Here is a 26,293-nt window from a genome sequence, read left to right on the forward strand (position 1 = left end):
TTTTTTCATGAAAATTTTCAAACATACAGAAAGGATAGGACTATGATTAATAGGATACCTTCCACCAAAATGAACAATTGGTAATATTTTGCCATATTTGTTTTCTAAATTTATTGCTGAACTACTTGACCCTAAGTTGGAAATATGATGCTTCATCTCTATATGCTTTTTTTTCTTTAATTAATTAATTTATTTACTTTTGGCTGCGTTGGGTCTTCGTTGCTGTGCGCGGGCTTTCTCTAGTTGCGGCGAGCGCGGGCTACTCTTGGTTGCGGTGTGCGGGCTTCTCATTGCGGTGGCTTCTCTTGTTGCGGAGCACGGGCTCTAGGCGCATATGCTTCAGTTGTTGTGGCTCGCAGGCTCTAGAGCTCAGGCCCAGTAGATGTGGCACACAGGCTTAGTTGCTCCGTGGCATGTGGGATCTTCCCGGATCAAGGCTCGAACCCGTGTCCCCTGCATCAGCAGGTGGATTCTTAACCGCTGCGCCACCAGGGAAGTCCCTCTATATGCTTTCACACGTCTTTCCTAAGATAAGAAAAGTCTTCTACATAACAACAATACCGCAAAAAATTTAACAACAATGGCTTACTATCATCTAATTAAATATTTAAGACTTATCAACTATCCCTAAAAATATCTCTTGAAGCTGTTTTATTACACCAGGATCTAATCAAGTTCAATCACTTTATTTGGTTCTGTCTCTTTAGTTTCTTAATGGAGAAAAGTTTTGCCCACCTTTTTTTTGTTTGTTTGTTTGTGTTGAGGGGAACATTGACTTTTTGAAGAGTCCAGGCTGTTGTCCTGTATAACCTCTTACCTTTTGGAGTTTTGTTTCTCCATGGTACCTCTGAGTTTGTTTCTCTATCCTCTCTATTTCCTGTAAAGTGGAAGTTAGCTCTAGACTGGAGTTTGACTAGATTTAGAGTAACATTTTTGGCAAGAATACTTAATAAGGGGTGACGTACTTCATGTTGTACCACATCAGATCCATAATGTCAGGCTGTCTCACTGTTAGTATGATGCTCAGTTCTATCATTTGTTCCACTGTAAAGGAAAGGTTTCTCTTTTTGTTATTAGTAAGTGATCTGTGGGGTGATTCCTTGGCACAATGTGAATATCTTGTTCTCCACCAGCTCCAATTTCAGCATCAGCTGATAATCTTTGTTAATAGACATCTGTGGAGTACCTACAATCAATCATTGGTGTTATGAAACTGTAAGATAAGTTGAAGATACAGGCTCTTCCCATGAACCATTGGAAATATAGTGTTGAAAATTGCATAAATTTTAAGTAACATAAGGGGAGGAAAACAAATTGGCAACTGAAAAATATTCTATAGGTGGAGAGTGCAAGGACAGTGAAGATGGAGAGGATGGAGTGATTAGCGTGTAATAAAGTTATAGTGTTTTGAAGGAGTTCAGCTTCTAGACTGCCTGAATTTTCCAGTCTTGGCTTATTCCACATATTGTACACATTTAGTATCAGTTTTGTGATGCCCGTCTCCCATTGTTGTTTATGCTTGGTCCTAGAGAGTTGTCTGGATCCTTAAAAGGGCTGTTCCTATAAACTCTAAGGGACCCATATTTCAGCCCTCCCCAGTGGAATGATTAAAGGAGAGGAAAAGATATACAAAGATGTTATCAGAAGAGTGCAGAAAGTATATTTGAGAAAAGGAAAGAAATTATATTCAGTTTCTATCAGGTGTATTAAAATATACCTTATTTTATGCTTCCAGGTTGTTCCATGCTGTGGATGTTAATGGAGATATTTGGGAAGATGAGGTTGAAGACTAGTTAACTTCTGCTGCTCAAGATATGGAAGTGGAGTGGTTTGCCCTAATCTTTTGTCAAGTATACAGAGTAACTTTGCAGGATATTTAGGGTACCATTGATTCCCTCTTCCTATGTAGAAGATATGGGAGAACAAGGTTGATATTTTCATGTGGTACTACTGATTAAGGCACATTCAGACATTTTTCATTGCAACATGATTGAGGAAATATTAAGCCAAAGGTTCCGAAAATGAAAACTAGAAAATATTAGTATTACAATGTGCCCAAAGCTTTGAGTAGTTAAAAATTAAATATTTATTTTCTTCTCCAAGCTTTAGGTAAGGAGAGAGGGGTCAAGAGTTAAACTTATAGTCCTTTTTATCTCTTGAGAAGCATCCCTCTAACACATTCTGTGGGAGCTCCCTCAGTAGTACTGCTTACAGCTGAGGTGGGTAGAAGCCTTATTAAAATTGTACCGAGAGCCTGATGTTATTTACTCCATGTTACATTCTTTCCAACCTGAATTTCTGCTAAATTAATTTTCTTTGGAGGAAGCCCTTTACTCTATAACTGATTGGATGGCCCAGTGTCATTTTGATCTGATTTTCAGGTTAGAAATTTATAGATAATTTTAAAAATATTTTTTGATACCACAAACACTGTGGGTCACCTGCTATATTTATTAGTGGTCTATAGTCCACTGTTTTTGAGCCAAGTCTAGAATTTCTGCTAAATTAATTTTCTTTGGAGGAAGCTCTTTACTCTAGCTGATTGGATGGCCCAGTGTCATTTTGATCTGATTTTCAGAATAGAAATTTATAGATAATTTTAAAAATATTTTTTGATACCACAAACACTGTGGGTCACCTGATATATTTATTAGTGGTCTATAGTCCACTGGTTTTGAGCCCAGTCTAGAATTTATTGATACTGGCTCAGAAGAATTTCAGCCCTATTCAACTTTCCTGTTCCTTCTAGGCAGTAGAGCCTAGATTCAGAATGACTTGTCTTCTGTTCTGCATTCTTTCTGTTGACTCTTGCCCTGCTTTTCATTGGTAAGGACAATTTTAATATTAGCTCCAGCAGCTCATATTTCTATTTCCTCTGCTGGGATAGGAGAAAGCCTAATATGTTCCCAAGCCGAACAAGCTGAACTTTAATTATCTGCGTTTTGAACACTGCACCACCATAGTTCCAGTCCTAACTTTCTGAATTCTTTTTAAAGGGCTTCTCTAATGAGCTATGGAAATTTGTCTTCCTATCCTTTTTTTTTTTTTTTTTTTTGCAACAGCACTGTTTCAGGGGATAATTTTGGCTTGATACCTAGATCCTTGTTTCTGGGTTTTGCTGGCTTTTTGAAAAATTGTCTTTTCTTGTGGTTTGGTGAGCGGCTTGGTAGCAAAATAAGATTTTTGGCAAAAAAAGGACAGAGGAATTCAGCTGCAGCTGTGAACATGCTCTTTTTTCATGCCTTGTCATTGAAAATTGGGGAATCACTTTTAACCATTTTAAGTGTGTGTATCCAAAGAGCACGGACTGTTTCTGGATTGTCAATGAGGATGCTTAATCTTAAAAATAAAAATTATTTAAAAATTGTCTTATAATTAAAGCAGAGTTGCTGCTCTGTGTTCTGTCACCAAGGCAACTGATCACATTTAAAAACTATATGGTAAAAAAACAAAAAAACAAAAAAAACTATATGGTATATAACACATATTCTTAAAATGAGCAGAAGAAAGTCATAGTACAGCACCTCCGCTTGTGACTGAACTTAGATTTTAGGACTCATATTTTGTTTGAACTACATGGACTTCGATTCAGCACATTTAATGTAAGAACGAAAGTTAACTTAAAGAATAAGTTGAAGAAATGGAAATTAAAACAACTAATTATACAGTACATACTTGAGAAGAGTGCTTCTTCTCAGTGACTGGATAGGAGTTCAATTCATCTTTCACTACTAGCCACTCAGAAGCTCTTTAGTTCATGGGCTAGTTGATGTTGCTAGAGATTATTTTATTTTAGGCTGTTGTACATTATGTTGATGATGTATTGGAAGTAGGAAAGAAGCCTTAGTTTCGTGAAACAAATGGCAGGGTTTTTCTCCATGATTTTAAAAAACAACGTGGGCTTCCCTGGTGGCGCAGTGGTTAAGAATCTGCCTGCCAATGCAGGGGACATGGGTTTGAGCCTCGGTCCGGAAAGATCCCACATGCCATGGAGCAACTAAGCCCATGAGCCACAACTACTGAGCCTGCACTCTAGAGCCCGCGAGCCACAACTACTGAAGCCCGTGCGCCTAGAGCCCATGCTCTGCAACAAGAGAAGCCACCACAATGAGAAGCCCGCGCACCGCAACAAGGAGTAGCCCCCGCTCGCCGCAACTAGAGAAAGCCTGCGTGCAGCAACGAAGACCCAACGTAGCCAAAAATAAATAAATTAAATAAATAAATAACACAACAGGTCGTTAGTCTCAAAGATTTGTTTGTTCAACTGAGTGTTTCTTCCTTAGGTACAAAATCTTCACCCCTTAATTTTCACAAAGACAGTAGGGCTTAGTTTTGAGGCATGAGTCACGAGCTAATTTTAAGATGGTATAGTTTTGGGTAGAGTACTTCTGTCTCTGAGTAAAATGGAAGATTGAGGTAACCCCTCATATGACCTGTGAAATAAATAGGTTTGTGGAATGTTGGTATATCAAGAAAGTATATGAGAGAACAAAGAGTTTTGTGTATCTAGCTTCATTTCATGAAGGCCTTTTTTTTTCCCCAGCATTTAAGATTATTGTTTTATTTTAAAATTAACTTATTTTTGCCAATCTGATAGGGCAAAATGGCACGCAATTAAAAAATTTTTTGCACACTCATTACTTACTAATGAGTATAATTTTTGGAAATTTGAAATTTCATTCTATGAATTGCTGTTAATTTCCTTTGAATTTTTTTTAAAGTAATTTATTTATTTATTTATTTTTGGCTGCGTTGGGTCTTCGTTGCTGCGCGTGGGCTTTCTCTAGTTGTGGCGAGCGGGGGCTACTCTTCGTTGCGGTGCGTGGGCTTCTCATTGCGGTGGCTTCTCTTGTTGTGGAGCACAGGCTCTAGGCGTGCAGGCTTCAGTAGTTGTGGCACGTGGGCTCAGTAGTTGTGACTTGCGGGCTCTAGAGTGCAGGCTCAGTAGTTGTGGCGTACGGGCTTAGCTGCTACGTGGCATGTGAGATCTTCCTGCACCAGGGCTCGAACCCGTGTCCCCTGCATTGGCAGTTGGATTCTTAACCACTGTACCACCAGGGAAGTCCCTGAAATTCTTTTTTGATTGAGGTCTTTTTGTAGCTTTGAATCAGTTTTTTTTTTGAGAACACTGGCTGTCTCTGGAGTTTTAGGCTGTGTGCCCGTTATGGTCATTTTTCTGCTCAGCTTCATGAGGAAATCATTAAACACTGGACAAGTTGATCAGACTTGTGGGTCATCTGGACTCACGGAGGCTCTGCACTAGTGTGAGAGGATTAGCCTGCCACCTCAGCTAAATACTGAATCCAACGAGTGAGCATCTAGTGGCTACATCCCTTCCTGTTGAGGAGATGGGTAAGGCAGAAAATACTTGGCAGCCGTATTCCCAGACCTATAGCATTGTCAGCGAAGTCATTTTTTAGTAGTAGAGGGTTCTCGTTTACATTAGAATTTCATTAATATACTTACTACCTTTTAGTTCAGAGAAAAAAATTAGAGTTAATCAAATATGATAATCATAAAGCCATTCATGTGGTTGCCTGCTTTAGAAGGGAATTTTAAAATTTTGACTGGAATTTTGGAGAGCCCACCAAGTATTAATTTTATCATAAGCAGCACCAGCAGGTGGCAACAGTTCCCATGTTATAAATGCAATAACTGCTTATGACAGGAGTAGTACTTTGTTATAGAAGCAGGTGTATTTCTGGGATTTTAATTTTCCTCACTGTGTTTCATTATAGTCTGTTACACACCTTGGTAGGTAGAATAGCATCTAATGAGACAAGCAAGGCAGGAATAGCAGTATTACCAAAAACTGTAAGGCCACTTAAAACTGTTTGAACCATAGTTGACATCCAACTGTGATATGACATTAAAGTGTCACTCCTGATAGTAGCACTTGCCTGCCACCACTGAAGTAAAGAAATTAAGTTATAGCTGAAGCTGCTAAGTAAGACCAAGGAATTGTAACAACTGTGGTGCCCTCTCATACTGGTAAGAGTAGCCAAATAGTCTGTTCCCTGAACTTTGGCTCACTAAAAAAAACATCGGCCTGCAGAACAGGTTGAGAGTTTGTGGTCAGAAAGCTGTTTATGGTAATATCAACTTTCAGCACCCATAGTCTAGTCTTTGCACAATTATTCAGGTAGTCCAAAGATTTACCACTCCAAGTAGTCCCATATTTCTCAGAGCCAGGGGTTGCTTTGGAGAATATTGTACACATTGAAAATTTAGTCAGATTCTGATGCCAAAGTTGGTAAGTATAAAGTCAGCACAGTTATTTCTTTTCCTTGGCTCTTTTTTATTTTTGTCATTGAATCAACAAACTAAACTAATATTAATATAACCTTAATGCATATAAATTTAAAAGGTGATTGTGTATCTTATTTTCAATCCCGTTCCACTTCTTGTAACCTATTGTGTTTTCTAGTATTCATTCACTCATTTAACGAATATTTATTGAACACCTCACAATGGGCCTTACTATTTTCCTAGGTGCTGAGAATGTAACAGTGATTAAAGCAGGTATAAATCTCCCTGCCCTTGTAGAACTTAAATTCTGGCGGAAGGAGACAGACGCTAAGCAAATCATATGGTTTATCAGAAAATAAGCACCACAGAGAGAAGTTGGGAGAAGGAATAGGGTGTTAAGGGAAGCCGAGTGATGTTGGAATCTTAAAGAGTGGAGAGGAGTTCATCAACATAGCACTTGAACAAAGGCTTGGCAGTGTGGGAGTGAACCTTGTGGGCACCTGTGAGAAGAGAGTCGAGGCAGAGGGAACAGGGGCAAAGGCCCTTGGGATAGGAGCATGATAGAGGGCTCCAGGAACAGTGTGGTAGCCAGTAAGGACTTAAGCAGACTGAGGAAGGGAGAATTTTAAGAGGTGGGATGGGAGTGGGTGGTGCTACAGACTGCATAGGGCCTTGGGTGAACTTTGGTTTCTACTCTGCGATGGGAGCCTTTGGAGGACTTTGAGCAAAGTGTGATAGGGTCTGACTTACGTTTTAGGGGAGCAGGGTGAGCAAGGACAGAAACAGACCAATTAGGAGACTACTGCAGTGACTCAGGTGAGAAGTACAGATGGCTTGGACAAGTGTACCAGCACTTGGAATCTTGACAAATGTTCAGATTCTGTACTTCCTTGAAGGTAAAACTAATAGGATTTGCTGATAGATTGGATATACAATGTGAGAAGGTGAGGCATCAGAGTCGATTTCTAGGTCTTTTTGAATAGCTGAGATGGAGAAACCTATAGGTAGCAGAGGTTTGCCAGTGAAGATCAGGACTTGAGTTGTGGACAGATGAGTTTGAGATGTCTGATAGTTATTTCAGTGGAGATGTTCGGTAGGCAGTTGGATATTCTAGTCCAGGGTTCAAGGGAGAGATTCGGGCTGGAGATATAAATATGGGAGTCAATGTATAGATTGTATTTAAAGCCATGAGACTGGATGAAATTACCAAGAGAGTGAGTTTTAAGAGAAGAGGTCCAAAGACTGAGTCTTGGGACACTGCAAATGCTAAGAATTCAGGGTGGTGAGGAGGAACCAGCAAAGGAGACTGAGAGTGGCCAGTAAGGTAAGAAAACCAGCACAGTGTGATGTCCTGGAAAGCCATGTCAAATTTGAAGGAAGGAGGGGTCGGCTTTGTCAGGTACTGCAAATGGATCAAGTAATATGCGCTCTAAGAACTGACTTGGCAATCAATGTAGAGGTCATTGGTGGCCTTGATGAGTGCTGTTTCCCTGGAGGGGAGGTGAAAATCTGGGGTGTGTGTGAGAAATAATGGGGTATCTTCACAATAAAAAAAAAGCTGAACAAACTGAGAATCAACTTTTCTTCGATCCATCAGAGAACTGAGGTCACAGGGCGAACTTCCACAAAAACTATAAAGACAGAAAAATGCAGAAAATACAGATTAGCTCACCCAAAGTCGAAGTTGCTTGAGGCAATAATTAGGATTTAAATGAATTGCTAGGGGGCTGAGTGTGGATTCATTTGAGAGTTTAAAACTCTGGGGAGCAATTTGTAACAAGTATCAAATAAATTATTACAACTTAAAACATGAACAACAACAACTCCTGGGAGCTTTCCTGAGGGGGCCCCCATGCTTCTGTGGGTTTTACCTCCAGGAGCTCGATCATGTTCCCACTGTGAAGATGGCAGAGGAATCCCCTCTTGTTGGGGGAACCGGGGGGTGGGGGGGTAGGGGGGTGGGTTTGGGGGTGTGGGGGCGGTGGGGGGGTGGGGGGTGAGAGGAGTAACCATTTGGAAATATATCCAGAGCTTTGCTTCCAGGGCAGAAGCCTGCCCTCAAGGAAAATTACTTTGCTGGAGTCTTCTGTGATCTAGGGGAAGGGCATTTGGATGGTTTGAGCCCTCTCTAGCCTTCCTTGCTCACATAAGTGGGGAGAAAAAAAAGGCTAAGGAACTTCTGTAGGTCTCAGCCCAGAGATTCTAGCCCAGTAAAATAAAGCAGATTCAACCATAAGATTATAGAATGCTTCTCCCTAATACTATACCATCTATAGGGCTCCAGTATTATAACAGTGGATTACAGCTCTTGAAAGAGTTGCAAGACACAGCCTCTATTTTAAGAAGGAGTTTCTAGGGAAACCCAAAGACAACAGGGGAGACAAAAACAAAAGACACTGAAGAAAATTGAAGCCTCTGACACCTACAGGAGACATTAAAACACAGCCTAGCTGCTAGCCAGATAAACATAAAACCTCACATTAATGGCCTATTTATCTCAGTTCCTATTACCCAGTACCTCGTGTCCAACTTTCAATAAAAAATTACAAGGATGCTAAGAGGCGGAAAAAAATAATCTGAGGAGATAAAGCAAGCATCAGAACCGAACTCAGACATGGCAGAGATTTTCGAGTTATCAGAATGGGAATTTAAAATAACCCAGATTAATATGCTAAGGTCTCAGAAAAAGTGGACAACATGCAAGAACAGATGAGTAAGCAAAAGAAACTCTAAGAATGGAAAGAAATGCTAGAAATAAAAACATTGTAACAGAAATGAATGCTTTTGATGGGCTCATCAGTAGACTGAACACAGCTGAGAAAAGAATCTTGCACTTGAAGATATGTCAATATCTTGAAATGTCCCAAACTGAAATTTAAAGAGAAAAAGGAATGAAAGAAAAATAGGTACAGAAAAGGTACAGAATATCTAAGAACTGTGAGAATTGCAAAAGGTGTGTAACGTGCATAATGGGAGTACCAGAATAAAGAGAGAGAACTGGGGGAGAGAGATTGGAGCCAGAGTATAGGTAATTCCAGAAATTTTGCTTATTGAAAAGGGTATCAGAGAATGAAGCTATGATAGGAGGGGACAAACAGGGTAAAGAGTTTTGTTTTTAAAACTTGTTTTGTATTCTGATAGGGGTGATCCAGGAAAGAAGGAGTTTGATGCTGTAGGTGCGAGAGGAGAGTCTTGCTGGAGCAATGCCCTCAAGAAGGGAAGAGAAGATGGGATCTAGTGCACAGAGGGACTGGCCAAGGAACAAGTGACAGGAAGAGGGCAAACAGTGAGGGCAGGGCTGGCAGGCGGGTGTATGTGATGGTGGGAACTTGTGGAAGTTCTTTCCTGATTGCTTCTATTTTCAAGGTCATCAGCTCAGAGAAGAACTGGAGGAAAAGGGATTAGAGTCTTGAGACGTTATGAATTAGGGCTCTCTAAGTAGATCGAATGGACTAGGGAAAAATAGTTGGTGTTAAGGGCACCCTTGAGATCCAAATTACTATGTTGTTTTATTTACCCATTATTTCATAACCCAGGATCCTATCACAATATGTCTTACTGGAAACTTATGCATGCTTCACTAGCATCTCATCACATTAAGGATTTTAGTTCCCAGGAAGGAGGCATCAGAAACTATCCCAGAGAGGGATAGAGAATCAGGATTGCTACTTTATATCGGAGGGTCAGGGAAGATCTCTCTGATAGATGACATTTGAGCAAAGACCTGAGGAAGTAAGGGAGTAAGCCATAGATAGGGGCGGGTAGATAGTGGGCTAGACTCTTGTGTCCATCTGTTCTTTATAAACAGATGTATTTAATAGGAGAGGTGACACCCACTTATGTCAACATGCTGCTTGTTTTTACTAAATGTAATGAAAATTTAAGCACATTCCATCCACCCTTCCTGAAATACAACTCCATGTATACTTAATATTACCATTTCCTTTTTGAGTGTCACACTTGGGGTTTTACAGATAGATTCAACTTGTTCCACTTAGCTGTATTTATTTATTTTTAAAAAATTTTGTTGGAGTATAGTTGATTTATTTACAATGTTGTGTTAGTTTCAGGTGTGTAGCGAAGTGACTCAGTTATATCAATACATATACATATATTCGTTCTTCTTCAGATTCTTTTCCCATATAGGTTATTACAGAATATTGAGTAGAGTTCCCTGTGCTATGTAGTAGGTCCTTGTTAGTTATCTATTTTATATATAGTAGTGTGTGTATGTTAATCCCAAGCTCCTAATTTATCCCTCCCCCCAACATTTCTCCTTTGATAATCATGTTTGGATTTGAAATCTGTGAGTCTGTTTCTGTTTTGTAAATAAGTTCATTTATATCATTTTTTTAAATTAGATTCCATATGAGTGATATCCTGATATTTGTCTTTCTCTGTCTGACTTACTTCACTTAGTATGATAATCTCTAGGTCCATCCATGTTGCTGCAAAATGGCATTATTTTGTTCTTTTTTTATGGCTGAGTAATATTCCATTGTATATATGTAACACATCTTCTTTATCCATTCCTACTGATGGACATTTAGGTTGCTTCCATGTCTTGGCCATTGTAAACAGTGCTGCAATGAACACTGGGGAGCATGTATCTTTTCAAATTATGGTTTTCTCCAGATATTATGCCCAGGAGTGGGACTGCTGGATCATATGATAGTTCTATTTTTAGTTTAAGGAACCTCCATACTGTTCTTTATAGTGGTTGTACCAATTGACATTCCCACCAACAGTGTAGGAGGGTTCTCTTTTCTCCACACCATCTCCAGCATTTATTGTTTGTACTTTTTTTTTTTAAATTAATTTTATTTTTGGCTGCGTTGGGTCTTCGTTGCTGCGTGCGGGCTTTCTCTAGTCGTGGCGAGCGGGGGCTACTCTTCGTGTGGTGCGCGGGCTTCTCATTGCGGTGGCTTCTCTTGTTGCGGAGCACAGGCTCTAGGGGCGCGGGCTTCAGTAGTTGTGGCTCGTGGGCTCAGTAGTTGTGGCTCACAGGCTCTAGAGCTCAGGCTAAGTAGTTGTGGCGCACGGGCTTAGTTGCTCCGCGGCATGTGGGATCTTCCCGGACCAGAGCTTGAACCCGTGTCCCCTGCATTGGCAGGCAGATTCTTAACCACTGCGCCACCAGGGAAGTCCTGCTTGTAGACTTTTTGATGATGACCATTCTGACTGGTGTGAGGTGATATTGTAGTTTTGATTTGCATTTCTCTGATAATTAGTGGTGGTGAGCATCTTTACATGTGCTTTTTTGGCCATCTGTATGTCTTCTTCCACTTAGCTGTATTTAATATTTCTTTATTGATCAAACTGTCACAACCTGGCCAATAGGAGTCTCATTAAACGGGCTGCTTTGTCCTCTCAGTACTACCTCAGACATTTTTTTTTTTTTTTTTTTTTAAAGAATTTCACGTTATTTATTTATTTATTTATTTATTTTTTGGCTGTGTTGGGTCTTCGTTTCTGTGCGAGGGCTTTCTCCAGCTGCGGCAAGCGGGGGCCACTCTTCATCGCGGTGCGCGGGCCTCTCACTATCGCGGCTCCTCCCGTTGCGGGGCACAGGCTCCAGACGCGCAGGCTCAGCAGTTGTGGCTCACGGGCCCAGTTGCTACACGGCATGTGGGATCTTCCCAGACCAGGGCTCGAACCCGTGTCCCCTGCATTGGCAGGCAGATTCTCAACCACTGCGCCACCAGGGAAGCCCCCTCAGACATTTTTTAAAGCATCCTTGTTTTCTGGGAACAAGATATTCCAGGCCCACTGTGATCCCTGCCCCAAAACATATAATTTCTCCTCTGGTATCAGAGGCCCAGTCTGGCCCAGGAGTATACATCCCACTTGATCTGCATAAGAGCTGGTTGTAGCAGGACGACACGGCTGTTGGGCCACCAGGGAAACTGGCCTGGGAAAGACAGATCTTTTTTTTTTTTTTTTTAATCATTATTATTATTTTAATTTTTATTGGCGTATAGGTGATTTAATGTTGTTACTTTCTGCTGTACAGTGAAGTGAATCAGTTATATACATATAGCCACTCTTTTTAAGATTCTTTTCCCATGACAGATCTTTTTAAGGTCCTGAGTTCATACGACATCTCCAGTTTAGCTGTCATCACTAAATCCTTTCTCATTTCATTCTAATATGATTTTTTTCCTATTAACATATGTACTTAAAATGTAATCCCTTCTTTACTGGATAAACAAAATGTGGTATATCCATACAATGGAATATTCTTCAGCAATAAGACGGAATGGACTGCTTGCTACATGTCATATGGGTAAACCTCAAAAACATTATGCTTAGTGAAAGAAGCCAGATCCAAAAGATGTCTGCTGTATGATTCCATTTATATATGAAATGTCCAGCAAAGGTAAATCTATAGAGACAAAGTAGATGAGTGGTCACCTGGGCTGGGGTAGGAGTAGGGAGCTTTGGGGGATGACAGAGAGGGATTGTGGTGAGGAATTGTACAACTCCATAAACTTAATAAAAATCATTGAATTTATATTTAAAACAGGTGAATTCTATGGGAATGTAAATTATCTTAATACAGTTCTTAAAAAAGTAAACCCTTCTTTCAACTTCTACTTGTACCTCAGTTGGTTATGTTGACCCAAGATGTTCCATTATATTGACTTTTTTAACTAAAAAAAAAAACTTAAGCCTGTTTTCCATACCTTGCAGTTGATATATCCCTCCTGGTCACAAATCTGCCTTATTCTATTTAACAGTCATATCTTCATTTGGATGCCAAGTAGAGACAGAATCGGACAATTTATTGCTCATCTGTTCATTCCTACCATTTTTTCACACAGGCACTGCATTTTTATGAGATATTTTGATTATTTTCCCCTCTGGTGATTGAAGAAGATCAACAGTTGCTATGATTGTGACTTCCTGCCAAGCTGCTGTGAGGAGTGAGTATGAAGCTTTGCTCGCTAGCTATTCTCAAAATATATAAATATCAACCCAAACCAGCTTCTGACCTTTGGGGGTGGAAGTCCACAAACAACACATTTTACTTGAAAATACTGGATTTAATAGAAAATATTGTAAACAAGTCCATTGATCCATTAGCTTAAAACAGAATGACAGCACAATCACGTATAAAAGCTAAAGATGAAATGCTGGTACCAAACACAGCACTTAAAGAGAGGCCTGAGCCAGGCTCTGAAAGATCTTTCCCAGAAATAGAGGCAGCAGCAGCTTCAAATGGGCACAAAAATAGGGAGGAGGAGGCAGCATCCAAACCATCAAGGCATAGGAGTAAAAGGAAGGCAGAGCAGTGGACAGCTTGTGAACAAGGGGTGAAGGATAAAGGAGCAAAAGCATTGTATTTCCTGATGTTCTGGGCACATCAGACCATGCCACACGAACCTGGGAGGGTTAGAAGGGCAGGGTATTTTCAGTGGGGAAAGGACATTAGGCAACTTTAGAAACAGTTGGTATGTTTCTTGGCACTCAGCTCTTAGGGATGTAGAACATGTCACTCGTGTGTTGTTTCTAACTCAACTAAGCTGCTTGCCCTGGCTCCATCACCTTGACTGAACACTACGCTGAACTTGACAGTATCTGCTGGCCTTGTGGACTTATGAAAGAGCATGTATGAGAGGTGCCACAGTGAGACCTTGGAACAAAACACAGGGCTCTGGTGGGAAAAGGGTTTCCGCCTTCCTCCTGGTGCTGGAAGGTCTCTGATGGAGGGGAGTTTAACGTGGCTGGGCCCCTTGAGGCTCTGAGTTTATCAGCAAAAGCCTTCTTCTTAGTCCTACCCACCCAAATCCTCCCTCAAGGAGTCCTCTGAGTTCTCGGAAAGGCCAACTGAAAGAGCAGTAAAAACTGGGGAAAGAAAATAAGGGATAGTTTCCTTCCCATGGCACTTGTTACTGACCAGAGGGACCACTTCCTTATACTGATTTTAGACTTTGAGAGTGTTTGTTCCTTAATCTAAAACAGTGATTCCCAAATAAGGGGCAGGCCTGCTCAAGAGGGGCTCTCAGGACTCTCCAAAGAGGTTTTGTCCCATATACATAAGCCCCTAACTCCCTCCCGATTGAGAATCAGTGCACATAATGATAGAACTTCCTGGCAGGAGTGTATTGTACATGTGAACAGTGTCAGAGACAGAACAAAAAGCTAAAAACCCCTAGTTGGGCCGACATCAAAATTATGGAGAGATTTTTTTTTTTTTCTGATTAACAGTAAGTTACAAACAAGTAGCTAAACTCCATGACTAGACTCCACACTGCATAGCCAAGAATAATAAGTTCACCCACTTATCTGGAGTAACCGTACTAGATTAAAGAAATACAATTCTGTCCTCCTAAAGACAATTTCCAGAAAGACCTGCCTGTCCCAATGAGGTACTTGACACTAGGATTAGCTCAGGCTAATCACTGTATGGTTTCTTAGAAGACTGGCTTTTCCCTGTTTCTTTCTCTTTGATACTGTACAAGGGGTCCACCAACTTGTTATGAACAAGCATTAAACCTACAAAAAATGAAAAACAAAAGTCATTAATGCAGGTAGAGGTAGAGTTCCATGATTATCAACAGTAACATCCAGGGGCTCTCAAATTTTGTCCTAGAACTGACACTCATCATCTTTTCTCTGTGGGCCCAAATGATAAACACCCTAAGAATAGGAAAAGAATTTGTTATTCCTAATGAATGCTACAATCCATGGGATTGTTATAAATTCAATCTCTAGGAGAGTTGGCCATTAAAAGGTTAATCTTTTCATCAAAGAACAAATTCCTAGGGCTTCCCTGGTGGCGCAGTGGTTGAGAATCTGCCTGCTGATGCAGGGGACACAGGTTCGAGCCCTGGTCTGGGAAGATCCCACATGCCGTGGAGCAACTAGGCCCGTGAGCCACAACTACTCAGCCTGTGCGTCTTGAGCCTGTGCTCTGCAACAAGAGAGGCCGCGATTGTGAGAGGCCTGCGCACCGCAATGAAGAGTGGCCCCCGCTTGCCGCAACTAGAGAAAGCCCTAGCACAGAAACGAAGACCCAACATAGCAATCAATCAATCAATCAATCAATCAATAAATCTTTAAAAAAAAAAAAACCAAATTCCTAATTTGCCTGCTCAGTAAATGAGGATTTTCACATAAGTTTATTTAAAGCAGTGAGTGTCCGCTTTAAGTAGAAGAAAGAAAGATGTGCATGACAGTTCAGTGCCTTGACTAGAAGGAAAAGGCCTGTATAAGATCTGGAAAGATAAAAAACCTGAGGCTCAATATCGCTGCAAGGTGATTACCAAACTACCCTTGAACTACAACTTTCATTTCATTTTCTTTCCTCCTCCTCAGAGCAAACAGGTCTCTAGAAATGGACCCTTAAATAGTCACGGATGGAAGAGAAAACTGTATTCTGAGAGGAGGGTTTGATTTGATTAAAATCATAGTTGTCAAAGTGGCCAGAGCCTGCAAGCTAGATCCATTCCTCACTCCTGGCACACCTGAACTTGGCCACCTACCCCCTGACCCACCCCACCCTCACCTTTGAAATACTTGACGGTCTTCACTTTCAACTCCAGGGTGGCATCCTCGTCGCACACAAACACCGTGCGGGGATGCTGCTGGAAGGCAGACACGGTCCACATGTGGTTCACTCCCTCCTCGATGGCCTTGTATAGAGCAAACGCCTTGTGAGCACCCGTGATGAGGATCATCACCTGGGGATCAGAAAACAGGCCTGTGATGGAGGAGAAGGAGCAGCGGAGCTGGGAGTCTAGACGCCTGAATTCCAGCGGCCGCCCAAAACGACTGTAAGGACTGTTGTTTTTATGTCATTGTAGGTCGTCAGCACGTGGCACACTGCTCCACGCTCTGTGTGCTTTATCACACAAGGAGCCTGAGATGGGGAGCGCTGTCATCCCTACATGCTCGGATAAGGAAGTGGACTCTGTGATGGGGGTTTAAGTAACTTGCCCCAGGTCATTTCTAACCCAGAGGCCATGCTCTTGACCACCACATGATAGTGCCTCCTGGCGCCTTTGATGATGACCGTGAAAGTGCCCTGTGAACGGATGTGCTATACATACAGAGGCCCACGCCTTATCCCAACAGCTCTGACGCTGGGTCCCGGGCCCCTAGGTTGGGTGAGTTTTCACAGTGACAAACCGGAAAAAGAGGGGTCCTGATGTGCACCTCCAGGGAGGCCTTGGAAGCAATGGTGAGAGTTATCTGTGTGGCTGCTAAGGTTGAATCCCAGTAAAGCTGCCCCTTAATCTGGTCACTTTCAGTTCAGAGTATTAGACCTGCTCATGTGACTTGGAGTAATGCTTTTTGTTTAAGTAAAACAGGCACAGACTCCCCTCAACACTTAAAATATCGAGAATGTTAAGTGTGGGAATTCCCTGGCAGTCTGGTGGTAAGGACTCCTTGCTTTCACTGCCGAGGGCCTGAGTTCAATCCCTGGTCAGGGTACTAAGATCCTGCAAGCCGTGAGGCACGGCCAAAAAATAAATAAATAAAATAATTTTTTTAATTAAAAAAAAAAAAAGAATGTTAAGTGCCAGAAAGTGATTATAAAGAACTCAGCATTCCAGATATCCTTTCATTGTAATTCACTTGTGCCATGGAGTTGTGAGCAGGATTTACTGTTCCTTTCTTGAAATGAGAAGACAGAGGCATAGAGAGAATGTGACTCTTTGTTCAGGACCCCAGAACTCATTTTAAAAAAGAGAATTTCCAGATTTCCAGCCCCAGGTCCTTTCTGCACACCACAGGAAGAGCCCTCAAACTGTAGTGTTTATAAGCTGCAAGGCCAAAAACAGCAGAATGACCTGCCTAGGTACGGATTCAAGGTTACCCAACAGAAATCTGCTGCCATCGCTCATTTCACAAAAATTCACTTTAAATATATTTTATTTATTTATTTTTTATTGATTAATTGATTGATTGATTGATTGCTATGTTGGGTCTTCGTTTCTGTGCTAGGGCTCTCTCCAGTTGTGGCAAGCGGGGGCCACTCTTCATCACGGTGCGCGGGCCTCTCACTACCGCGGCCTCTCCTGTTGCGGAGCACAGGCTCCAGACGCGCATGCTCAGTAATTGTGGCCCACGGGCCCAGCCGCTCCGCGGCATGTGGGATCCTCCCAGACCAGGGCTCGAACCCGTGTCCCCTGCATTAGCAGGCAGATTCTCAACCACTGCGCCACCAGGGAAGCCCAAAAATTCACTTTAGACAGGGAAACTTTTTCAATGATTTACATGTTTGTTTACATACAGACTTGGGCAAAGAAACTTAAAGCTAAAATGTCTGTAGCTGCTTCCCACTGAATATATCAGGAAGAGAAAATGCTTCTAATGAAAGTAAGGAAATTGGAACTACAAAAAATACAAATGATACCCAAATTTCTATAGAAAGACTCAATTCAGTTCAAGAAACTATTTCAATCACACTTCTCCACATTTATGAATCCCTGAGCACAGGGCTATAACCACAAGCATCCTGCGGTTGCAGGGGGAGCTCCCTTCAAGCAGTGGCCTCCACCAACTGCAGGGAACCAGAGGGCCCCTCTCAGTACCTGGACAGGTACAAATTCATATTCTGTTATTAGTGGTGCTGGGTAAGCAGAGACCAGGAGCCTGTGGCCCCCTGGGCAGTCAGTGCTGAAAAGGTTTCACCTCACACTGGGAAGAATGGTTACTTCCAGAGAGGAAGGAGAGCAGTGATAGGGTCAGTTGGGATTTTAGCCTTATTTACAATGTCTTCATTTTTAATAAAATGGATTCAGGTGGTACCTGTATAGTTGAAATTAACAGCAAAAAGCCAAGTCCAGCCCCCCAATGAATGCCTGTGGATCCCTTGCACCCTTACCTCTCTAGCATCCATGACAGTGCCCACACCCACCGTCAGGGCCATGGTGGGCACCTTGGCGAGATCTCCATCGAAGAACCTAGCATTGGCCAGGATGGTGTCCATGGCCAGCGTCTTCACACGGGTCCTGGACACCAGACTGGACCCCGGCTCGTTGAAGGCAATGTGTCCGTCAGGGCCGATGCCTGCCCAGAAGAGACAGGGCAGCTCTGTCAGTCCCAGGGATCCAAGATTTCAAGAATGGACAATCTCTCCTTCCCGACCTGGGGTCTGAAAAAAATCCTTGAAAACCGTGTCTCTCAGCTCATTCATTTAAAGGTACACTTTAAGCATATGATCTTCCCCTCTCATTTCTAGCTGAGGCACACACAGACATTGTTAACTTGCTACCACCCTCAGAAAGCTAAGTAGGGAGCAATCCCAAAAGCTTCTGCCCCCCCAGATCATCCAAGTGTAACTTCTCTCTCTCCTGCCACTTCTCTATCCCTGCTGGGCTGGAGTCACACCGAAGAAAACATACACAGGGCCTGGAAAGGGGCTGCCAGGTTTATAAAATCTCAGAACATGAGCACTCCTAGCCATTTCCTCCCCACCTTGAAGTAAAGAAGGGTTAAATCTGGAGCAGTCAAAGACTGTTCAACTTCAGCCTCCCACCCCCATCCCCCATGGGGGACTCCAGAGGCCGTGACAGACGAAGTGTAAGAGGGCAACTCAGGACAGGAACACGCATAAGCCTGAGAGCGGGATACCCTAGGTCCCCACCCTCTCTCCACTGCTCTGGCTGGCTGACCCCGGGCAATTCACAAAACTTCTCTGGGGTTCAATTGCTATTTTTAGCATGCAGGGGCTGATGGTAGAATCTTCTGGAACTACATGAGTCTGTGATTATGTTTAACTAAGTCCCATGACTGATCCATAAAACCTTGTCTAAGGAATAGAGAGAATCTCAGAGTCCAAATCCAAATACCTCAATTTACAGACAAGGCATCAAATTGCAGAAAGAGGAGATGCCCCAGATCACAAAGTTTCTGAGCGGCAGGGCAGGGCACCAGGGCTCCCACTCTGTGCCTTCCCTGCTGCCTCAGGCTAATAAGTGACCCCACTGTCACTGGTGCAGAGAGAGGGAGCTGTTTGCAGACAGGCATGGGTCTTGTCCTCCTTCTCATATGTTCCAGCCACCCTGGGTTTGCCCTGGACACCTGCTGCGGTGTCGCGCTCACCTCCGACAAACAGCTCAATCCCACCCGCAGCCTTGATCTTCTCTTCAAAGGCATCACACTCAGCCTGCAGGTCAGCTGCATTCCCATCCAGGATGTGGGTGTTTTCTGGGTGGATGTCAATGTGCTTGAAGAAGTTGTTCCACATGAAGGAGTGGTAGCTCTCCGGGTGGTCTCGAGGAAGGCCTGTGGGGCCATGGCTGCACTCAGTCATGCCAGGCTGAGCAAGAGCGCCCTCCCAAGGATGCCAGGATACCCCCAGACCCCCAGAGACACTTTCAGGGAAGAGCCCATCAGGGAGCCTTGGGCACTAGCCCTCTCACCCCCAGCCACTCGGAGTAAGCTGAGCTGGTGTCCTTGTGCCCATGACCGTGGGCCTGGGCCCTCATTCTGATCTTTTCACAAGAGAATGGCTGGAGGCGAGGATCAGTCTGGACCTCTGGAGGTGGGCTAGCCTCTGGGGGGTAGGGCTGGGCCCATCAGGAAAGGAAGCAAGAACACCCCTTACCCTGTGCCTCCCACCTCACCGTTCATCCCCCCATTACACCCTGCTCAGCCTGAACCCCAACTGGAACACCAAGTGGTTGGAGAGAATTATCTCAGAGCTTCCCAAAAAAGATTTTTTTCAGTCAAGAAGAAAAACAATGTTTAAAGTGCATGTTTCAGGGGGCTGAGGAGTGGGGAAATGGGCAGTTGATTTTTAATGGATAGTTTCAGTTTTGCAAGATGAAAAGAGTTCTGGAGATTGGTTGCACAACTGTGAATGTACATAACACTGAACTGTACACATAAAAATGGTTAAAATGGTAAATTTTATGTTACGTGTAGTTTACCACAATTGAAAAAAAAAAAGAATCTTTAAGGCGAAACCATTACAAAATGATGGTGGGGGTGGAGAGGGTGACAGAAGCCCAAGGTGCCACTTTTCATCAGTGGAAAGGACACCAGTCTCAGCTCCCTTCCCAGTATACTTGGCAGGAAGGGGACGGGAAGATGAACAGTAGAGAGAAAGTCCAGACACAGACACTGGTGTGTGTGTGGGGGCACACACCCCAGCCATGGGACCCCAGATCCCATTTGCAGCCATTTGTTCCAGAAAGAAATGGCATGGAGTTGGGGAGGAGGCAGAGGAGGAGATATGCTGGAATTCATTAAGTGCTTGCTCTGATCAAGAAGCTTCCACACGTGGTATATCACTTAATGCTTACAGCCCATGAGGTCAGCTTTATTAGCCTCATGTCATAGCTGAGTGAACCAAGGCCTGGAAGATACAGTATCACCAATTGAGCCTACCCCCAAATGCCACTGGTTCCCTGAGACCTCCCCAGTCCTCTCCTGGGCCGATCCTGTGAGGGGAGGAGTACGATTCTCCCAAGACTCACCCACATACTCGTCCATGTTGAAAGTCTTCACATATTTGAAGGACAGGTCTCCGTTCTTGTAGTATTCAATCAGCTTCTTGTAGCAGCCAAGTGGGGTGCTCCCTGCAAGAGAGGCCACAGCCATGACCCCCCTTCAGCCCCCAGCTCCTGGAAGCCCAGAGGGCTCCTGGGAATGAATCAGGGATACTCCACCAGGAGAACCTGTCAGATCTGACAGAAACAAATCAGATCTGAAGTCCTACCCAATGCTCAATTCCAACTGCCACCCGTTAAGTGCTGGTTTAATGCCTATTTCCCCCCTAGACCGTAAGCTCCAGGAGGGAAGGGCTGTGTCTGTCTTGTTCACGGCTGAATCCCTAGCACTCAGCACACTGATGATTGAAATGACTGTGATTAGCACCTGAGTGAATGTCAGACTTAATTACTGACATGACATTCCCTGAGCAACCAGTACATGAGAGGTACGTGATGGGGACACAGAGAAGTGAGCAGCCACCCTGGAAGAGCTCACTGTCTAGGTGTGGGGACCCGAAGCAGTAATGTCGGCTGTGGTACAGGCTAGCCTGTGGGTTTGGGGAAGACTTTCCCTCGGAGCAGCAAACCCGAGTTGAGTCTCATTAGAAAGTCAGTCATAAAACCCATAAAAGGGCAAGAGGACTGCTGTCGATTAAGAAACTAAATATGCATGAAGCCTGACTGGACACTGGGATTAATTTTTTTTAAAAACTATAAAAAATAAATGTGGACAATTAGGGGAAAAAATTTAATATAGTCTGTATATTAGATGATATTATGAAATGATTTTTAATTTTCTTAGGTATTATAATAGTATTGTGGTTATGTAAGAGAATGTCCTTATTCTGAGGAGATATGTACTAAAGGATTTAGAGGTAAAGTGTCAGGATCTCTGGACCTTACTTTCCAGTGGCTCATAAGAAATGTGTGTGTGTATGTGTGTGTGTACAGACAGAACATGAGCCACAAGAGATGAAAGCAATTGTGGCAAAAGGTTAACAGTTGCTGAATCTAAGTAGATGGTACTGTACTATTCTTTCAGCTTTTCTGAATGCATGAAACTTTTAAAAAGAAAAAGATGGAAAGAAAAAAGCCCCACCCAAATCAGATCATTCTTTTCATAACCCACTAATGGCTTTTCATTTCACTCTGAGTTATAATCAGTCCTAACAAAGGCTCTATATAATTTGGCCCCTGGCTAACTCTCTCCCCAGCTAGGAATCCTGCTTCAAGCAATTCCACCTCAGGGCCTTTGCACATGGTGTTTGTTTCCTTTGCCAGCAATGCTCTCCTTCAGGTATCTGCACAGCTAACTCACCTCTTTAGGCCTTTACTCAAGTGTCACTTTCTCAGAGAGACCTTCCCTGCCCCCATATCCAACACTGTAACTCCCACCTCTGCCTAAACACTCTCTAGCCCCTTTCCCTGCTTCATTTTTCTCCTTCCCTCTTATCACCATCTAACATAGTCTATATTTTGCTAATTCACTTGTTTATTATCTGTCTCTCCCACCATAATTCAAGCTTTAGGAGGGCAGGAATTTGTGTTCTTTTTATTCACTGCTGTATCCCTGGCACCTAGAACAACTTGGCATACAGCAGGTATTCAATAAATATCTGCTGAATGAATGACAGTGGCAGCCCCATCCACACATAATCATCAGCCTATCCCTGTGACATGGTCTTAGCCATGGCTGAGCCACACAGCTTCCCTGTCCTCCCCCTGAGCTTCATCATGTCCATTTTCCAAACTTCTAGCCTCCCCATCAATTCTGTGAGCTTCCAATATCTAGCCAATAAATTCCTTTTCTGCTTAAGTTAGCCAGAGTCGGTTTCTGTGGCTTCCACCCAGAACCCTGAGGGTGCTTCAACTAACAGTAGGAATGTTCCAAGGAACCCGTATGGAAATGCTGTGCTGGTTCAAGTGTGACAGTCAGGAAGGGGCCAGGTCTTGGAGGGCCCTGAACAACACTCTGAGGGGCTTGGATCTAATTTTGCAGACGATGGGGAAACGGGGAGGGGTTTCAGCAGAAGCCCAGACTCTGACCCAGGGTGGCTCCACAGTTAGAAAACAGGATGTTAGCACAGCCCCGACACAGCCTGAGACGCTGGTGGTTTCACAGATACCTACCTGAGTATAGGGTTTCCACAAACCTCTAGAGCAGAGGTCGGAAAACTTCAGCCCACAGGCCAGATCTGGCCTGCTGCCTGTTTTTGTAGAGCTCATAAATTAAGAGTAGTTTTTAAAAACCAAAAGAATATTATGATATATGAAAATTATATAAACTCAAACGTCAGTGCTGGCAGACATCCATGCTCATCTCTGGATTGTCTATGGCTCCTTCTGAGCTACAAGGGCAGAGTTAAGTAGCTGCAACAGAAACTGTATGGCCAGTGAAGGGTAAAATATTTATTACTTGGCCGTATACAGAAAAAGCTTGAAGACTCCTGCAATAGTGGATTGGTCACTGAGGCAAATCCACCCCACTTCTGAAAGAAATAATCAGAACATTTGCCTTGAAAAACTGGGTTCAAAATATCCTCCCATAAAGGCAACATTCTGATTTTTTCCCTAAAGAAACTAGGACTGTTTTTCACTTAGGTCCTGTGTTTAATTAAGCCTTACAGAAAATGCATTGAGTGACTATCTTCTCAACTCTCCCAAGGATGGCGCTTAGTTAGTAGCACTCTAGATGCAGAGAAGAGAAATTAATTCATCACATGAAACGTATGCCTTAAGGTATTAGAACTTAATTCTGTTAAGGAAACTTGACTGACAGGGCTGGCTTAGGATATAGCCTAAAAATCAAAGTTTTTCCTGCCTAACCAAGATCACTTCTACTCCAGGACTCTTCAGGAGCAGGCAGCAACAAACCAACCCAGAGGAAGCTGGGTCCTCTGTTTCGTATGTCCGGGGGCAGGGGAGTTGTTCACTCATAGGGCCAGTACCTCAGAGCCCTCCTTGCAGTCCCTTGGCTGAATGAGCCTACCTACCTGGCCCCTTAAAAGCCCATAATGCCCTCGCCCACCCTCCCCATCCCACAACGCACCAGTAGGGAGCCCCAGAGTGAAGTACTTGTCTGGCCCTGGGTTAAACTGGATGATGCGGTTCCTGATGTATTTGGCTGCCCACTCACTGGCCTGAGAATAGTGGTCCAGGATGATGAGCTTCATCTTGTCCTGCAGGGGTAGGTGACAAAAGGAATCAGTGGTAAGGGGTAAGGAGAAAGGGGTGGAGGGGAGAAGCCCTTCTCTCCATGCTGTCTGAGCCTGGAAGGGGAAGTTCATAGAGCATTGACAAGCTGGGCCAAGTGCCTCCACTACCCACCAGGAGGTGCTGCTGTGGGACAGACCTGGGTTCTAATCTCGGTTCCTCCATTGATCAACTGCAGGACCTTGGTGAAGGACCCAAGTTCTTTGAGCCTGTTTTCTCTTACGGGAAAATGGGGACAACAGCACCTACCTGACAAATTTCATGATGGTGAATATGAAAGAAGATGCATGTAAACCACATAGTATTCAATATAACATGTTGGCTATTATGTTGCAGCTCGACCCAGGCCCCTCTTCGCCACCCCTCGACAACCCCCACCTGGCTAGATACTCTACTGTTGAACTCTTCCTCAATAGGAAGAGTCATGGGATCATCTTGGATGGGGGTTGGGAAGGTCATGGGAAGGTCATGGGATCATCTTGGATCACTAGAGCAGGTGGAGGCCTGGAAAGGTGTGTTCTCTTTCAGTACCAGAGAGGGGCGCTCCCACCGGCCTGCCTTGCTTTGCAGATCCTGTTTCCCCCAAAGAACACGCGGCAAAGGTAATCGCTCTGGAAGGAGGGCGTTTAGTCCTCCCCGCCGCACTGCGGTCAAATCAGAGTGGGAAGGCCAAGGCTGAGGTGGCCGGATCCGTGGTCCGTGGGGTACAGGAGTTTTTCCCCCACCCCAGTGGCGATCCCATCGCCCCTCCCGGGGAGGGGACCCTAGCGGATCGCTGGGGGTCCCGGCCCCAGGTTGCCGGAGGCTGGGCAGCGCCCGGACGCCCGCCCGCGAGGAGAGTCCCCGCGCACCCCGCTCCCCACTTACGCGGACGCCTCCCGCGGCTGATGCAGCGACTGCGCTGGCGGCCCCGCCCCGCGTGGGTCATGTGGCTGCAGGTCACGCGGTGCCGCGCTGCGCCCGCGGGGCTGACTTCTGGAGCCGCGGCTCCAAGGAGGACTCTGCCCGGCGGGCCAGAGGCTGTGCAGGCCCCGGAAAAGCCGTGGGGGGCGGGGCTTGGAGACTGGTTTGGTGGAGGAGGGAGACTTGGGGGGGTCCCAGGTCGCTCCCAGGGATGCAGTCCCCAAGGCCGGGGGCTGGGGCAGGGTTTTCAGTGCTAGGGGTGGGGCGCGGGAGGAAGAGCAGAATCGCTTCCTCTAGGGCTGGGCTTGGCTCTGCCGTCAGTTTATTTTTTTAGATATCATTTATTTACCTAGATATTACTGCTTTTTTGTTTTAAATATAATTGGATTTTTCTACCTTAAAAAAAAAATCCATCTTTGCAGCAGTATGAACTAGAGAAAAATGTAGGTCCCTGGTCTCCTCTACTCCCCACCCTAAGGTAATCATTGCTAACAGGTTAGACTACATCCTCAGTGATTTTTCGTGAATATCCTTACATTGTATTTTACAGAAATGAGAACACACCACACGTGTGGTCCACAGTCAGCTGGGCGACCACATCCTGCAGTTCCCGTGACTCGGCTCGCCTCTTCCTTGGGCCTCGCTGCGGCTGCGGAGCAGCTTGAGAGAGTGGGCTTCTAATGGTGAGGCCCTGATGAGCCCGGGCGGTGGAGCTAACACAGGTTGAGGGACTTGTTCTTTGGCCTCAGTGTTGGTGTGGGTGTCTTTTGCTTTTTTGTTTTTTTAAATTCAGTTAGAAATCTCATCTTAGCCTGAGGATTGCAGATGTTTCACAGTGAGGTTCCCACCCCAGTCTCCAAACACTTCAGATGATACCTCCAGGTCTGCAGCAGTTGCCCTCAGATGGTACAGGAAGTGAGTGACTTCATGTGACTTTAACTGGGCCTGTTTCCCCAGAGTTACCCTTTCTGTAGGGAACCAGTGCAGGTGTCTGTTAAGTCTGGAGGCTCTTGATTGTGCATACGGACTAATCAGGAAGGCCTGGGTTTAAATTCTGGTCTTACCAATATCCACTTCTTGAGTGAGTGACTCAAGCCAGGGACTCAGCTTCTCCAACTCTTCATTTTCTTATCTGGAACTTGGGAATTGAGTGGAAATTATGCAATAGTGGCCTCATGTAGCTGTTGTAAGCATTAAATGAAAACCAGTGGGCCCTGCATATCTGTGGTTCCAAATACACAGATTCAACCAACCTCAGATGGAAAATATTCAAAAAATAATTCCTGAAAGTTCTCAAAAAGCAAAACTTGAATTTGCTCTGTGCCTGGCAACTGTTTACATAGCATTTACGTTATATTAGGTGTTATAAGTAGTCTAGAGGTGATTTAAAGTGTATGGGAAGATGTAAATAGGTTATATGCAAATACTGTGTCATTTTATGTAAGAGATTTGAGCATGCATGGATTTTGGTATTTGTG

At 44.0% G+C, this 26,293-nt stretch overlaps 2 protein-coding genes across 8 annotated transcripts in view; one reads left to right on the forward strand and one right to left on the reverse strand.

Moving 5' to 3' along the window:
* RNF14 (ring finger protein 14) overlaps positions 1–4,233 on the forward strand; it is a 42,608-nt gene extending 38,375 nt beyond the window's left edge. For all 5 annotated transcript variants that reach the window (XM_007194151.2, XM_007194148.2, XM_007194150.2 and 2 more), the window contains one exon: positions 1,736–4,233. In XM_007194151.2, the coding sequence (XP_007194213.1) occupies positions 1,736–1,793 (58 nt within the window). In that variant the 3' untranslated portion in view covers positions 1,794–4,233. The remainder of the gene's footprint in view (positions 1–1,735) is intronic.
* GNPDA1 (glucosamine-6-phosphate deaminase 1) lies at positions 1–24,910 on the reverse strand. Of its 3 annotated transcripts, none has more exons than XM_007194146.3 (7): positions 24,780–24,910; positions 23,749–23,878; positions 20,685–20,786; positions 19,306–19,488; positions 18,086–18,270; positions 15,761–15,935; positions 1–525 (listed from the first exon to the last, which is right to left on the reverse strand). In XM_007194146.3, the coding sequence occupies exons 2-7, from the start codon at positions 23,870–23,872 to the stop codon at positions 503–505; spliced, it is 792 nt and encodes a 263-aa protein (XP_007194208.1). In that variant the 5' UTR covers positions 23,873–23,878; positions 24,780–24,910; the 3' UTR covers positions 1–502. The 3 variants fall into 3 exon arrangements, with proteins under 3 accessions (XP_007194208.1, XP_057394571.1, XP_007194209.1); XM_057538588.1 differs by lacking the exon at positions 1–525 and adding an exon at positions 5,529–7,880; XM_007194147.3 differs by lacking the exon at positions 1–525 and adding an exon at positions 14,335–14,748.
* Positions 24,911–26,293: the final 1,383 nt, after the last annotated feature.

The sequence above is a fragment of the Balaenoptera acutorostrata genome, chromosome 2, assembly GCF_949987535.1.
Source record: "Balaenoptera acutorostrata chromosome 2, mBalAcu1.1, whole genome shotgun sequence".
Classification (NCBI taxonomy): Eukaryota; Metazoa; Chordata; class Mammalia; order Artiodactyla; family Balaenopteridae; genus Balaenoptera; species Balaenoptera acutorostrata.